The following is a 17,074-nucleotide window of genomic DNA, read 5'->3' as shown; positions in this document are numbered from 1 at the left end:
CAGTGGCTCGCTATCACCAAGGACCCAGTTACTTTCCATCTCTCCTCTGAACTTCGAGTAATGTCTGCTCCCTCTGAAGGCTGGCTGTTCTCAGGGTTAAAGACGGTTGCAGAAGCTCCTGGAGCTAGTCCTTGGTCAAGACAATAGGGAGAGAGAATGTCTCACCAGGTGGCATCCTCAGAAAAGCTTACAGCTTCTTTCTCAGAGGGCCCCAGGGAGCGCTTCCTAACATCTGCCCGGCCTGCTTGGGTCATGTGCCCTTCCTGAACCAAAGACAGTGGCCAGGGTAAAGCTTTGCTAACCAGGGGCTCACCCTCGGAGCTGAGGGTGGGATAACTCTCAATCAACTAGCGTAGCCAAGAATGGGACAGGAGCAGTTCCTGAAAGGAAGTTCGGGATATCATTACCCTGAAAGAGGCATAAAGACGCTGGGCAGCCAACAACGGATATCCATTCTACCATTTTTCATAAATCGGACAGCCGACTTTGCATCACATGTGGATGACCTAATCTGATGCAAAGTGACCATTTATGCCCATTGATGGCAATTGCAGAACCCATTGCACTGTGATATCCTGGTAGCAACTACATTTGAATCCCAGTTTTGCTATTTCATGTCTGTGTGACCTGAAATGGGAAAGATAGTAAGCAGTTCAGAGAGTGACTTTGAGATAATAAATATAAACCCCCTGCTACAGACCTGCCGCTTGGTAAGCTTTCAATAAGTGAAAGCTGTTATTTTACCTAAAAAAAAAAATGACTATAATGATAAAAAGTAGCTCATGCACAGCAAACTCACTGTCGATTTTGGAATCCCTCCCTTCTCTCCATCTTTGCACAACTAGCCAACTGAAATCCTGAGCACGTTTCACGGGTATCCCGCTCTTTGCTCCGAGAGGAGAGCACTTGCCTGGGGGCAGAGGCCGGCAGGGAGCTCCCCAATCTCAGCGCGCAGTGTATGAGTGTCTAAGCCCCAGCCCTGTTCTACCACATGAGGCAGTTGCTTGGATAGTCGATGTGGCCCCTTTCAAGCCTGACAGTCTTGCTTAGTTTTCCAGGTCACTGTCTTGGCCTTTTGGCCTTATGCCACCCTCCATTCCTTCCGAAGCAGGGATGTCCAACCTTCTGGGATCTCTGGGCCACAATGGAAGAAGTAGAGTTTCTTGGGCCACGCATTAAATACATTGCAACACAAAATCACACACACACAAAATCTCATAATGTTTCAAGTAAATTTACGATTTTGTGTTGGGCCATACTCACAGCCATCCTGAGCCGCATGCGGCCCTCAGGTCGCAGGGTGGACACCGCTGAAGGGATATCAGAAACCTCTGTAAAGCAGGACCACCTAGGCAGGTCCTTTGGTTTCTCTTTTGAACACCACCAAGCAGTGTCTGATGTGGGAGGCTGGAGATGATTAGCCAAGAAATCGTTATACTTAACTCACCACTGCAGAGCCAGCAAAAAAGCTTTTAAGATAAAACGAGTTTTTATGGGACTGATATTTAGAGCATTCTAATTTGTATTCCTTCTTCCTCTTCTCCCATCCTCCCCCCCTCCCCCCCACACACAAGTTCCTTGAGAAAGTTAACTCTCTGGAGTCTGAAGTAGCTCCAGTCAGTATTAAATTGGATATGCTAGCAGCTTCCCCTGAGATGTCCTGAATTTCCTTCAGTCAAGTATCTCTTCCTTCAAATTTATACTTTCTTGATAGAAAAAGAGAGAGAGAGCTGCGAGGCCAGGTCCATGCTTCCTGAAACCCTCCAAAGTCATGACTATTGTCTCACCCTGAAGGATTAATGTGGGTCCTCGACAAAGGGTGACAAGGCTGTGCAGAGGTGCAGATGGGATTCCTCCCAGATGGGAATGGCTCTAGAGTTATCAGCTCCACAAAGGCCAGCCGCTAACGCAGTTGCCAGGGCCAGTGCCATCAGGGTGGAATGAAAATCTGAAATTCTGAATTTTTTTCCAAAAAGTAAAATTTCCAAAAGCAAATTTTTTTAACATTTGTTTATTGTCCACAAGATACATACTTTCCACAGACCCAGAGTCAATTGGTCGCAGTGCTCTGCTCCATGTGGGTGATAGGCTCTCTGAAATACTGACTCAGGGGTCCATCGCCTTGATAGGGCTCCATGAAAAGAAACTTTCCACCCTGGCTGGTGTGGCCCAGTGGATTGAGTGCAAACCAAAGGGTCGCTGGTTCGATTCCCAGTCAAGGCACATGCCTGGGTTGCAGGCCAGGTCCCCAGCAGGGGGCATGTGAGATGCAACCACACATTGATGTTTCTCTCCCTCTAAAAATAAATAAATCTTTTTAAAAAAGAAAGAAACTTTCCAACTACTGTTTCTCAGGTTAGTCAGATGGAGAGCATGTGCCCAGCTGCTAGCCTGTGACAGACCACACACACACACACACACACACACACACACATTAGGAGGGTGAAAAAGCAGAAAAGAACGCAAACAAATTAGCAATGGTTCCCCCAAGTCAATTGTTTTCTGTCTTCAGCCACATGTTAAAAGTCATCCAATAACAGAATCTGACAACTCAGCAGGGGACCTGGCCCAAGCCTCTTCATTCCAGGAGCCTCCACTTCCCATCTGCAAAGTAGGGGACAACCGTGTGCTGGTTGACCTCAGAGGGTTCCTGGAAGGACTGAATGAGATAATGAATGTGACCCTGCTGTGACAAGAGACAGTATTTTACAAATACTGTTTGATGGTTCACATGAACATAGAGGTTTGTCTGCCATGGTTGTGTCTTTGTGTGTGCATATATGTCTGTGTATATCTGTGTGTGTGTATCTGCATGTGCTTAAGTTTATTCTAAACAGAATGAACCTGAATAGCTACAGATCTTCCCTTGCCAGCACCCACCCTTAAAGTTGCAGTAAAGTTTGTACGATGAAAAATGATAACCACCAGAGAACAGAAAGTGCCCCCAAACCAGGAATGCACACCTGATGTCAGTAGGCCCTTTGTGACCATTAAGCCCTTTTTGCTCCTAAGGAAGAGGTGTCCTCAGGTGGTCATACTACTGCTGTCATGGAGCCTCCTGCCCCTGGATTTGAACTCTGACCTCACCCACCAGTTCACAAGCGGCTTCCGAGTCCCCACAGACTCTGTGCTGTCTTGCGGATGGGGTACAGGGTGTGGGGTCAATTGAAACTCTTACACAGAATATCATTTTGCTGCCCTTTCTTGAATACATTAGTTGCAGATCCTGTTGTATTCTTTTCTTTTTCTTTCTTGTTTTTTTTTTTTTTTTGTAGGGATAAAAGGATAATTCTCTCTTCACCGGTATTAAGGCCACCTCTAGTAGAATCCATATATCAGGCACTTTCAAAATAAAGAAATAAGTCAAACAGTTAATACACCCCATTATTTGTCTATTTTTCTTTCAGAGAAGTAATCATGGCCCAAACTGCTTCTGCGTGACTCAGAACCTCCTACTGAATGTCACCCTGCCCATGCCTTCAGCAGTGCACGTCTCATGACAGGACACAAGTCATCCTCTGACTCCTGCAGTAGCCTTCCCTCTAGGAAATGTACCCCTCGCTGTGGCTTTGCACACAGCACACAAGCCGGCCGGCTTTGTAAGCAGAGGTGGTGGTGACACCTGGCACAGTGTCCAGATGCCTCCCACAGGCTGCAGCCTTGCGAGTTAATTATTGGCCCTCAAATAGCGTGTTGCATCTGAGATGACACTTCGTAAATGTCACCTCATTTATCTTCCCCATGCCCCTCAGGGGCAGGGAATCCCATACTATCCACCTAGTAAGAATGACTGGTTCTTAAGTGGTCATCACCCAAGTGGTTCCTGGGCAGCAGGGAGGGAGCCTGTTTTGCACTTTCTTGTACTCTGTAACTTCAGCTGTTCAGGGATGGGTCCCTGGGTGACCAATGCTGTGATTCATTCCACAATCATTTAGTGTTCCTTGTGCCGAGCACTGGGCAGAACTGGCCTCAAAGTCACGGGCCAGGCTTCTGGCCAAGATGGAGGGATAGGTAGACATGCTTTGCCTCTTCACACAACCATAAGGAGGTTCATAACTAACCTCAAAATAAAATACAACCAGAACTGCCAGAAAATCAAACTGTATGGAAGTCCAACAACTGAGGATTTAAAGAAGAAATATTCATCCAGATGGGTGGGGGGTGGCGAGAGGGAGCTAGGGCGGAGAGGGTGCAGTGCAGTGGTGGTGAGACAGCAGCGGTGGCCGGCCGAATGGGCAGTCTCACATTCACATGTGGCAGATAAAAACGAAGGGATACCTGGGGAGTGAGCCATCCCAGCCCCAGGCCAGATCATGCAGCCCAGGGTTCCAGCACCAGGAAAATAAAGCCTCATAACTTCTGGCTGTAAAAATCAGTGGGGGTTGTGGAGGCAGAAGAAACTGCTGGTCTCTCAGGTGTCTATTGAAAGGACCTGCACAGTCCTATAATGTACGCAAACCTACCCACTCCGGGATTCAGCACCAGGGCAGCAGCTAGAAGGGTGTCAGTCTCATATGGGAAGTGGGGTAAGTGACTGGAAATGGGGCAAGAGCTGAGCAAGTGGCATTTTTCCCTCTCTGACCCCTCCCCCACATACAGCACCACAAAATGACCAAATGGGCTGCCCTACCCTGGTGAATACCTGAGGCCCTGCCCCTTTCAATGTAACAGGTGCCCCAAGACAAGTAAAAGCAGCTCTACCTAATACACAGAAACAAACACAGGGAGGCAGCCAAATTGAGGAGACAAAGAAATATGGCCCAGATGAAAGAACAGATCAAAATCCCAGAAAAAGAACTAAGAGAAACAGAGATAGCCAACGTATCAGATAGAGTTCAAAACACTGGTGAAAAGGATGCTTAGAGATCTCATTGAGTATGGCAAATGCATAAGGGAAGAAATGAAGACTACACTAAGTGAAATAAAGAAAAATCCACAGGGAACCAACAGTGAAGGGAAGGAAGTTGGGATTCAAATCAATGACTTGGAACATAAGGAAGAAATAAACAGTCAACCAGTACAGAATGAGGAAATACAAATTCAAAAAAATGAGGAGAGAATAAGAAGACTCTGGGACATCTCCAAACTTCCCAACATCCAAATCATAGGGGTGTCAGAAGGAGAAGGGGAAGAGCAAGAAACTGAATTTGAAAAAATAATGAAAGAAAACTTCCCTATTTGGCAAACAAAATAGACATACAAGTCCAGGAAATACAGAGTCTCAAACAAGTTGGACCCAAAGAGGACCACACCAAGGCACATCATAATTAAAATGCCAGAAGTTAAAGATAAAGAATCTTAAAAGCATCAAGAGAAAAGCAGAGAGTTACCTACAAAGGAGTTCCCAGACGACCGTCAGCTGATTTCGCAAAAGAAACTTTGCAGGCAAGTAGGGACTGGCAAGAAGTATTCAAAGTGATGAAAAGCAAGGACCTACAATCAAGATTACTCTATCCAGAAAAGCTATCATTTAGAATTGAAGGGAAGATAAAGTGCTTCCTAGACAAGGTAAAGCTAAAGGAGTTCATCATCACCAAGCCCTTATTAAATGAAATGTTAAAGGGACTTATATAAGAAAAAGAAGGTCAAAACTATGAACAGTAAAATGACAACAAACTCGCAACTATCTACAACTGAATCTAAAAATATAAAATAAAGAGCTAGGCAAACTAGAACAGGAACAGAATCATAGACATGGAAATCACATGGAGGTTTATCAGCTGAGAGGGGGAAGAGGGAGAATGGGGGAAAAGGTGCAGGGATTAAGAAGTATAATTGGGAGACACAAAATAGACAGGGGGGTGTTAAGAATAGTACAGGAAATGGAGAAGCCAAAGAGCTTATAGGTATGACTCCTGGACATGAACTGAAGAGGCAGATTCGTGGAGGGAAGGGGTATACCAGGCAGAAGGGAATAAAGGGGAGGAAAAATGGGCCTCTCCATCCCCAGTTCTTAAAAATATGTAAACACTTTTTCCCCTGCCTCAGTAACTTAAAAGGCCTGACCTTCTGTGATTGTTTCCCAATTTTTTTTATTGTGATAAAATACACATAACATAAAATTTACCGTCTTAACCACTTTTAAGTGTATGGTGGGGTGGTATTAACTATGTTCATAATGTTGTGCGACCATCACCACCATCACTTTTTCTCTCAGAAATATGAAACTCTGTCCCCAGTAAACACTAACTCTCCATTCCCCACCCGACCCCCAGCCCCCACAACCACCATTCACTGTCTGTCTCTGATTTTGACACTCCAAGAACCTGTAATTTTTGATATGTGGATGAGTGAATGAACAGATGGATGAGTGAACTGTTCCTCTTTTATGTCCTGATGTGAATTACCACATAACAGAGCACCGGGTAGATGGGCTAACACCTTTCATAGGAGGGCAGAAGGCAGAAAAAGAGGCAAGTCTCCACTGTCCTGGGAGAGGGCCTGGCCTGCGTGGCTTCCTTCCTTGTCACTCGGTTTTCCCAAGCAGGGTGGGAATCCACAGCTATGCTTCCCGGTCCCAGCTTTGGGGCACTTCATGAATCACAGACAATTGGCGTCTTTGAGAGAGTAGAACGGTTTTAACTGAAACAAGTGTAGGACAGTAAGAAGGATGACAGTGCTCCAAAAAGGAACAAAGTAGGAGGTTGTTGGAACTACATGTCCTGTGTGATTCTTTAGGATTTAGTTGCAGGGCTTTGGGGAGATGACAGGATGTACCATAAGAGCAGGAAAAAATTTGTGAACATTTGTGCGAGGTACGAAAGGGGAAAGACCCTCTGCTTTGACAGCAATTTCCCCGCCTCCACCTCCAGAGGCAGAGGCTGGCGGCCTGGGCCAGCTTCCCCAGCCCTTCTTAGCTGAACTCCCGCACTCTGCAGGGAGCCATCCTGAACGGGCGTGGTCCGGAGCTCTCTCCCTTTCTCCTGACATTTTGTTTTGCAGGTCAAGCACTTACTGAGCTAACTAGTAAGATACTCCCACCAGGATTTTCTGGATATTTCAGAAACTATGTGGATTACCTGGACCTGCCTAGAGTATATATATTCTTAAAAGCTTGTCTTCTAATGTAGATTTTCAGAGGGCACTGGACCCAGAATGAACCAGGTGTTCCAAGCAGCTGGGGCGAGGGTGAGGACAAGCACTTTAACATTAGGGAAGTTGTAAATAAATGGCCTTACAGATTATATCAAAGACTCCTTATCGCCCCACTCTCTAAAGCTGATTCTTTTCTGATTCCCCAAATCACTGAGCATTCACCTATAGGCCTGGAAGTTCCCAGCAGCCCAAAGCAAGCCTGAGTTCTTGCCAGTGTCACATATTTTAAATATAAATTCTGCCCATCAAATGGTAGTGTATCTATGACACTGCCCTCCTTCTGGCAGAGATAAGATCTGAAGAGGTGAATTCCATTTGAAAATTTTTAGAGAGTCTAAAATTATTCAAAAAGAAAATTGTCCTGGCAAAATGAGGATTTTTCTATCAAAAAGCCAAGCTTCTAATTCGCCAGAGGGTTTCCTCCTGTTTTCACTTCGACAGAAGGCTCTGTAGTTCGAGGTTGTTTTATGATGTTATGGGGCCAATCTCACATCTAGTTCAATGGGGCCAGCCCCTTCCTCGCCTCACTCTTTCAACCTTCCTCTTCCTAAAACCCGACATCTATAGCATCAGCCCAAAGTTTAAGGCTTTGATTGCATGGTTACAAGGAAGCCCCCCAACAAGGGGGTAAGGGCATAGCTTAAAGAGACGGAGGTACCCAAGAAAGACCCGCCCCACTTCGTAATTTCTCCGAGGTCATCCCTGGTAATGTCATAGATTAAAAAGCATCAGGCCTAAAGGATCTGATTTTATATAAAGGGAAACTGAGGCTCAGAGTGGGGAGGCTCATTGCCCAAGGACACTCAGCTGGTAGGGCTGCTGTGGGTCGGAAACCAGAATTACCTGATGCGCGGACAGAAGGCTGCCTTTCAGAGGCAACAGGCACCACACTTAGGGGCCAAATCACTTTGGAATATGAAAACTGAAGTGGCTAGAAAAAGAGAGAAACTTTTCAAAATGGCTTTATGACTCTGGGTAAACAGTAACCACATTTTTTTTATTTATTTATTTTTTTGCCTGTTGGAGGTCTGGTTTTTAATCACTCCACAAGCAGTTTTCATTTCTGTAGTAAAATTGCTTGTGGTTCTATTTAATTTGTTTCTGCAGGAGCCAGCTTTGGTGAAGATCTCCGAGGAGCTGGCGGGCATTTTAGCACAGCACGCTCAGCCAGTCAATGAGAAACGCTTCCCGACGTGGAGGAAATTCCTCCACACATTTCTCAGTCAAGGTAAATAAGACTGTAAAGTTTCTATTGAGCATCAGTTTCCACAACCTTGAATTCTAGTTTCGGGTCAACCTGGGGCCAATTTAAACACCCTGCATCTCTTGTGTTGGTTTAGAAAAGTACTCCGGCAGCAGACTCTCCTTCCTTTTTAAACTTTGCCTAAATATTTATCTTGCACTCAGCCTCTTAAGTAAATAGGAACGGAACACACCAAGCGTGACGTGCACAGCTCAAGATTCTAGCCCTTTCCTTGCACCACAGACTTCTCCGGAGAGATGGGTTTTGCAGTCAGGTGACCTGGATCTGGATTTCATCCATGACCACGAGCAAAGTTCTTAAACCCTCAGAGGCCCAGTTTCTTCATTCACCTACTTCACAGCGTTGCTGGGAGGATTCAATGAGACACAGATGTGAAAGTTTTTACCACAGAGCTGACCCCAAATAGGTCTTTAATCCATGTTAGTTTCATCTTCTGTTTTCTAGGAGAGTAGAAATGGTCTCACCTCCAGTTCTGAATGTGGAATTTCTAAATAAGGATCCTCTACAGTCCTGGAACAAAGGCATCCTCCATTCCTTTCATCCTCCTCCTAACTCATCCTCAGTTTCTAAGGACATCAGGGAGTCTGTGGATGAGGGAATGAATGGAGTGAATGGTGTTTATCCCCCCTGGCAGAGGTCCCTGAGCAAGTGTTACACCCAGGGATATCCATGCAATGCCCCTCACTCCCTAGCAGGTTACAGTGTAAGGCAGATACTCTTATATGCTTACCCACATGAATGATAAGAGAAGGCTAGTATATCAGGCCATAACAAATCTATTTCCACTCTATTCACTGCTATCAGATGATAATAATGTTTTATTTGCATCATTATGTAATAATATCATAATTGTATGGTAACAACAGCAACAGCACAATGAAGCCAATAGCAGTGACGATAGCATAATAAGCACCGACAGAGCTTACTGTGTGCCAGGCACTATTCTAAGTATATGTATATTAATTCATTTGACCCTCCTAATTATCCTATCAGGAAGGTACCACTATCACCCTCATCTAGAGGGGTAAACTGTAATACAAAAGATCAACTAACTTGCCCCAGGTCACTGTTGATATGTAGCAGAGCCTGTGTTGCACAGAGCTATGCCTGTGTTGTTCCAGGAGTTTTGGCCACAGCCAGTGAGTATAGTGTTTATCAAGGAACACACTTTAGCTGAGAGAACGAGAGAGCACCGGAAAGGGCAGATCTGTTGGTGGAATGCACTGGCTGGGCAGGGCAGGATGGGAGGGCTTAGCACACACACACTGTTAATAAATGATTAAGCAAGGGGTTGGATGGCCAGCCATCTAATAGGAATGTCAAAAAGGGGTCTTCACGGGTGGGGAATGAAATGCTGCGTGATCTCCAATGTTCTCTCAAATCTAAATTTCTGTGAGTCTACGAATTTCCATATGCACCCACTGACAGAAAAATAAAATGAAAAGAGTCAACCTTAAGAACAACTGGAAGAAAATAAATTACCTACAATAACAACAACAACAAAAAAAGGCCAAGAATAAGGGTTTTCTTTTTAAGTTAGGAGGAGAAGACCGTGAAGATCTCCAGATCCATCCAGGACAAGATGTGAGGAGGTTTCTGGGTCTTCCAAGGCCAGCCTACAAACCTTCTCTAACTACATATTTTCACATGAGTTTAGTAGATTAGAAATGGTTTTCCCAACCACTGTCTCGTCTCCCCTGATCTGCATAAACACAAGCTTAGGCTTTGCCTCAACCCCCTGTTCATCTCTATTCTTTCTTTATCTTTCCTCCTTCCCCTCCCTCCTTTCCTTCCTTCCTTCCTTCCTTCCTTCCTTCCTTCCTTCCTTCCTTCCTTCCTTCCTTCCTTCTTTCCTTCCTTCCCTCCCTCCTTCCTTCCTTCCTTCCTTTCTTCCTTCCAGCTTTGTTGTAAACACAGTGCCTGCGTATGAGAGACAGAACCAGCTTAATTAGAGAGCCAATTTTATAGATGAAGAAACGGACTCAAAGCTAAGAAGTAACTCAGGCAAAATCACACAACAAATACATGGTAAATAGGAACACAGTTAGATCCTACAGTTTTAGCACATTTCAGAAATCCAGTTTAGTAAGTCATGTATTTTCAAACTTCTGCCCAGCTCTGAGCCTCATGCATACATCAGGCCTCCATAAATGTTCCCCGACAGAATGAGGCTGTCTCCCACCCCAGGTTCCCTGACCCTGAGGCCACCGTCTCCCTCCACCTCCTGCCGTTCCTTTCTGCTCTCTCACGTATGCTTATGATGACAAAATGGGCTGCAAATATTTTTCTGCATTGCCATAGGATTATATCAAAGGCAATACACTTTTATAAAAAAAAAAAAAAAGGAACTCATTGCTTTGAAAGGAAAAATATTAGCAGTGAAAATTTGGTGCCCATGATGCTGACAGGACAATACAAATAAGCTACTTGAAAGTAAAAATCTAAAGTGATCTTGTAAATATAATGGACAATGTGTTTTCACTGACGCACTGCCTTTCAAAATATAGGTGACAGCTAAAGCCACAAAGTTATCTAAGTCAAAGAGACTCAATAGGTTTTTTTTCTGGATTTTGTTGTTGCTTTATTGCATTAACCTCGCAAACTCCCCAACAACCGGTATTTAGGTACAGCACACACTAGTAGACCTCATTTGAAGAAAAGTGTATCTGAAACCAACCAGAAAGATAAATCAGTTTTTCTTCTAAAACTCAGCTTTCTTTAGTGCCAGTTCCAACTACATTTAAAGAAATTTAAGGAAAGTACCTTTGTATAAAGTAACAGATGGCTGTGTTTAAGAACCGCTAAAATCTCAGGATTTACCAATATATGCTGTTTGAAGCCTATGGGCAGAGGTCAACTCCCAGCATTTTTGTGAATTAACAGATGGAGTATATTTAATGCTGTCAGGCTCCTGAGCCCACCATGTCTAGGGGACATTTAGCTGTCTTTACTTTTAAATTACATCATCTAATTCTTTACAAGAAGTATTAAATTTTTTTCCTATAAAAGGGAAAATATACACAGTAAGATTTATATTAGGCCTGAGAACAGAAAATCAGGGCCATGTGATTTTTGAAAACACCACTGAACTAGTACACACAATTAGCGAGGGCTAATATCTTTGCTGTGATTAAGCACCAAGTTTGACTGTGTGATTTTTGTTATTTAGAGTGAAAGCTCTCATTATTGGCAAGGAGGAAGCACACCTTTTTCTCAAGAATGGTAGCATTGCTCTGGCCAGTGTGGTTCAGTTTGTTGGAGCGTTGTCCCATAAACCAAAATGTCACAGGTTCAATTCCCAGTTGGGGCACATGTCTGGGTTGCAGGTTTGGTTCCCATTTGGGGTGCATACGAGAGGCAACCTATTGATATTTCTCTCACATCAGTGTTTCTCTCTCTCCCTTCCTCTCTCTCCCTTCCTCTCTCTCTGAGAAAAAAAAAGGTGGGGGAGTGAACAAACCTCTCCATCTTAAAAAAGAATGGCAGCTTATCCTAGCTCTGTATTTCATAAGATGATTTACAAGTGGCTTTTCATAGGAGTTCTTTGGCTCGCATAATGGTCAGTGTTCTCTTATGCCTAATGAAAGCCCTAAACTGTCAAAACTTCAAAAAGCAGTGAAGGTGAACAGAAAGAGCACTGGTCATCAGATATGAACTGTGGACTATGGGCAGCTCATTCCCCCAAGAGATTTGCCTTTGGCCTCAGGTTCCTCATTTATGTAACGAATGAGCACAGACATGATGATTTTTATGGTGCCTCCCTCATTATGATCAGAACTAGAACTCCCATCCATTGAGTCCTACTGTATGCCAAGCATTGAGCTAAATATTATAAATACCGTACTTCTAAGGCTCAAAACAATCTGGTCCGTTGGTTTTCTTTATGCCTATCATAGAGATGAGGGAAAGGAAGTTTAGAGAATTGAAGCTGCTTGTCCAAAGTCTCACGAGTCATGGCAGATACCGGATCTGAAACTCAGTGCATCTGCCAGAGCCTGGCCTCGTTCCTCCTGCCCTCAGTGGGCCCAGTGCATGTGAATGAATCCTTTCACTGCTCCATGCTTTTCCCACCAGGAGGCGTGATCGAAGCTTACCCACCTGCAGAAAGTGTCACCAACCTGACGGTGGACATGGTGATAGAGCCCAACGGAGAAATCAGGGTGCTGTCAACGGGGGACCAGTTTCATGCAGAAGGCCCCTTTATCTCCTCCGGTACCACCGTGCCTCAGACCTCAGTGGATCCCCAAGTTCTCATTTCTTTGTGCCTCCAAATTGGAAATGCTTGTAAAATGAGAAATGTGATTGGTTACTTTTCTGTAGACCTGGTGACCTTTATTGACCCAAGCACCATGGAACAGCAGGTAAGTCACTCGATGCCACCTGAAATACTAAAATATATAGACCCCACACTGTCCACACGTGTGCAGTAGGGCCTCTAAGGGAGCCCCTAAGCTTCACTGCTCACCGGGTGAGCTGGCTCTGTAAATTCAGCACGCACACAGTCCATGCCAATCCATGTGAGACCAGGCTTTATGTCTGGAAATACAGAACCAGGGTCTTCTCATTTGGGTAAATTTGGAGTTTAAATGGTGGCGGCTCATGCCACATAGCTTTGTTGATTTGGCCTTAATTCTCTGCCTGTGTCTTATCATGAGGCTGTTTTATGCCGTCTAGGAATAGAGGCTGTCTAGAACCTGTTTCAAGTAGAACGTCAGTCACTAGAAAGGAGTCGAGTCCTTGTTTCTGTTCCTTTTCTCAGTAGTTCACCAGCAACTTAAGTTGTTGATATTTTTCTTCTGAAAAATGTGTTGAGAAATATTTTATAAATATAAGAAGGTTTAAATAATAATATAATATATGTCACATGTCCCCTCCCAGCTTAAGAAATAAAGTGGTGCCACTACCACTCCAGTCCCATGTTGTCCCTGCCATCCCCCCTCGTGTGGCCCTGCTTCCTCCCAGAGGCAGCCACTGTCTTACATTTGGGACTTGATTTCTTTTGATACCTTTATGCTATTACTGCACATGGACTACCCATGTGTAATATATAGTATCATCAACTTCTTATAGACCATAACTTCCTATTATTATCATTCTACAACATGCTTTTGTTTATTCAATACTTCACCTGCAATATCCTTCGTGTGTACATGTGTGGCTCTGATGTGTAATAGTCGAGATGATAATGTTTAAATTCAGGACTACTTCACAGGACTTTTTTTTTATGTTAATTTCCTTCCCTGTTACTATTGGGTGACCAGACCTCAGTCTAAAGGATGAAAAGGCCTCCTGCTCTCCCTCTCCTGATATCGCCTGGCTATCCGACGTCACAGATACACTCTGGTTGTTTAATATTCATTATTCTCAGGTTCGCGGTCCTCCATTTCAGTCCGATGGTGGTTTCAAAGTGAGAGTTTATATTCTGGGCAATTTTAAACTTGTTCAATAATCATTTTCTATTTGCCTTCCTGGGCCCTCCATTGGTTTTACATTCCTTTCTCAGGCCTGCAGGCTGAGAGAACAGGACCAACCGAAAGGCATCAGACAGAGGCTGCCCTCCCCAAATATTGGTCATGAGAAAGGAGGATTAAACCTGCCATCCTTTGTGGAACTATGGGGACAGCTAGCTTGCGGTTTTTATTTATGCATGTTTGGTACAGGGAAAATGCACAAGGCAGTGGAGGGATCTTCTCCAAACACTGAGCCGGTCCTGTCCCTGGGTGTGCCAGGCTCCTGTGGTTCTGGGATAAAGATCGCACCCTTCACTTGACTGGTCCCTTCGTGCCAGTCTTTTCTCACACTAAGTCTCCCTCTATGTCTCTCTTTTCCAACCAGCCTCGCCCTGCCCCTCTGAGTCATCACACCACCTCCTGCCTCCGGCCTTTACACATGCTGCCCCTCTGCCTGAAATGCTCTCGCCTCTTCTTCTTTACCTAGTTAACCCCCTTCCCATCCATCATATTTCGGCACAAGCTACACTTTCTTAGGGAAGCCTCGCCTGAAAAGTCAAATTCACCTGTTCTAGGCTCTCCTATCATCAAGTACCTCTCCTTCACACACACCATAGTTACAGTTTTAAACTTATTTGCATGGTGATATGATTAACGCTGTCTCTCCCTCTAGATTACAAGCCTTCTGAGGAGATGTGCTCTGTCTCATTTTACTCCTCGCTCACTTCTCCGCACTATCTCTGCCCTGGAACAAAATAGGTGTTCAGTAAATATCTGTGGAGAGAATGAATGAACGAGCAATTGCAGGGTGTCCCAGCAGATGCTGGACGGCGGTGCAGCTCTTTTAGGGAAGAGCTCAGGCATCAGTTGATGGATGGGGTACATAAATATTAGCCCAGGGTTCTCTGATTTCATCATGCTATGACTTCTTATCCCTTCCTGTTAATGCTTGAGTATATGGCCATTTGTGTGACAATTTTTGATAGAACATTGGAGGAAGTTTCCAGGGAACACATCACAGGGTGTTTCTACATTGGCAAGGGAACCATGTTAGCTCTCTCTATAATATATGTATATACTGTATTTGCAAAACTGCTGGAGTATTGTCTAGCCATTTTGCAAGGAACATCTCATCAGAAAGCACCTTAGTTTCTGTTCTAACCAGCAAGGGTTGTGGTGCCAATGAAGAGACTGGAATATTATCAGCCTCTTATTTTGTTTCCAGTATAACAAAGAAAAATGTTTTCCTCAGCATTTCTTTATTATTGATAATGAACATCTTTTCATATGTTTGCTGAACACTTATATATCTTGTCTTAATTGCCTTATCATATCTTTCCCCCCTTTTAAATTGGACTATAATACAAATGGTGATTTGTAGAAGCTCTTTGTATACAAGGAACTCCTACCCTTTGACTCTTATACATGTTGCAAATATCTTCTCCCAGATTGTCATTTGTGGCTTTTCTCTCTTCTTTTTTTCAGCTATGTTTCTCCACCATAAAATCGTTATTTTTGCCTCTGTAATTGAGTTTGTAGTTTTTCCTTTTGTTAGATTTTGTGGAAACGTATTCCAAGAATACACCAATACCTTATTCTTCATCAAATTTCCACCCACAAAAACTTAGCGTCCATTGCCAAGTTTCTCCTGAGTCAGCCACAACTATGGTAGTGGTAATTTTCTTTTCTTTTTTTTTAATTTTATTGAATTGGGGGGGATGATATTGGTTAATAAAATTATGTAGGTTTCAAGTTCTATAATCCTTCATCTATAATCCTTCAGTTCTATAATCCTTCATCTGCATATTGCATTGTGTGTTCACCACTCCAAGTCAAGTCTCGTCCCCTCACCATTTGTTCCCGCTCACTCTCTTCCACCGCCCTCCCCGCCCTGCTTTCCCCTCTGGTAATCACTGTGCCGTTGTCTGCCGATGAGAGGTTTTTTTTCTTAATCCCTTCACCTTTTTTCACCTGGCCCTCAAAACCCGCCTCCTCTCTGAGAGCTGTCAGTTTGTTCTGTCAATGAGTCTGTTTCTATTTTTGTTAGTTTATTTTGTTCATTAGATTCCACATATGAGTGAAATCGTATGGTATTTGTCTTTCTCTGACTGGCTTATTTCAGTGAGCATAATACTCTTCAGGTTCATCCATGCTGTCACAAAAAGTAATATTACCTTCTTTTGAACAGCCAAGTAGTATTGTGTAAATCAGTGATTTTCAACCAATGTGCTGCAAGAATTTTTAAAACATGTAATGCTGACTATTTAGTCAAGGACACTGACCTCTTTTCCCTTAGATTGTCAAGTAAAAAAAAAAAAATCACAATAGCCAGCGTAACAATAGCCATTGTAAAGGAATTATTATATTTGTTTATTTTTGTCAAATCAGCAAATAATATATTTTTGGTATGTTACAAAATTTTAGTAACTAGTTGATGTGTGCCATGAGATGAAAAAGTTGAAAATCACTGGCTTCTGCTAATTTTCTATTTCCATCATTCCTTCTACAATTATTCATTGACAATCTACTGCAAGGGAGAGTTTTTTCTTCTCCACCTTTCGTTTATGTATGCATGCATGTGTGTGTACATGTGTGTATGTAAGTATGCATGCATGGATGGATGTGTGTATGGATGCATACATGTGTGTATGCATGCATATATTTATACCAGTTTGAACTCATGAGTTACTACCCTCTTTACTTCAATTATATTACATACTTTTTCATTTTAATGTTCAAGTTGCCCCAGATTTAGCTAGGGGGGGGACCCTTCAGCGTGGCTCTTGTGCTCTTTAGATGTGTTCCCATTATGCTTTGAGCATTGTCTTACTTTCTAGCACAATGAAATGTTGCAGGTTCATCTTACACTTGCCTGGGCCCTTTAAGTGGGAGATGGTATTATGATCTGAACTCTCGGTGCTCTCCTTGCTACTGGAGGGTCATTGGTCTCTCTCAGTGGACAGAGCAAGAAATATATATATAATAATATTATATATATATTATATGTTCAATACACACAGGCATATATTTATCCTTCCATGACAATTTCTATATCTATCAGTGTATATGCATTTTTCCTATTTACTTCATCCTTTGTTTTTATTATTCTAGTTGTTACTCAATGCCATAGTTTTAAAATTGTGCCGATCTTAATTTGACAAGCCTGGGTCAGAGTATATATTTTAAAACCATGCATTCCTGCCAATATCTCTAATTCCAATCTAACACCTCAAGATTCTAGACTATCCTTTTTCCATTCTTAAAA

General features: G+C 43.3%; 1 protein-coding gene across 2 annotated transcripts in view; it reads left to right on the top strand.

Annotated features, from left to right (window-relative positions):
- Window positions 1–17,074, top strand: part of IQCH (IQ motif containing H) — a 98,664-nt gene that overhangs the window by 34,015 nt on the left and 47,575 nt on the right. For both annotated transcript variants that reach the window (XM_054564311.1, XM_054564301.1), the window contains exons 6-7: window positions 8,203–8,323; window positions 12,434–12,720. In XM_054564311.1, the coding sequence (XP_054420286.1) occupies window positions 8,203–8,323; window positions 12,434–12,720 (408 nt within the window). The remainder of the gene's footprint in view (window positions 1–8,202; window positions 8,324–12,433; window positions 12,721–17,074) is intronic.

Source organism: Pteronotus mesoamericanus, unplaced genomic scaffold, assembly GCF_021234165.1.
Source record: "Pteronotus mesoamericanus isolate MK-2021 breed Mesoamerican mustached bat unplaced genomic scaffold, CSHL_Meso_final contig_164, whole genome shotgun sequence".
NCBI classification, from domain to species: domain Eukaryota; kingdom Metazoa; phylum Chordata; class Mammalia; order Chiroptera; family Mormoopidae; genus Pteronotus; species Pteronotus mesoamericanus.
Note: the sequence above shows the minus strand (reverse complement) of the source record. Positions and strands in the feature narration are given on the sequence as shown.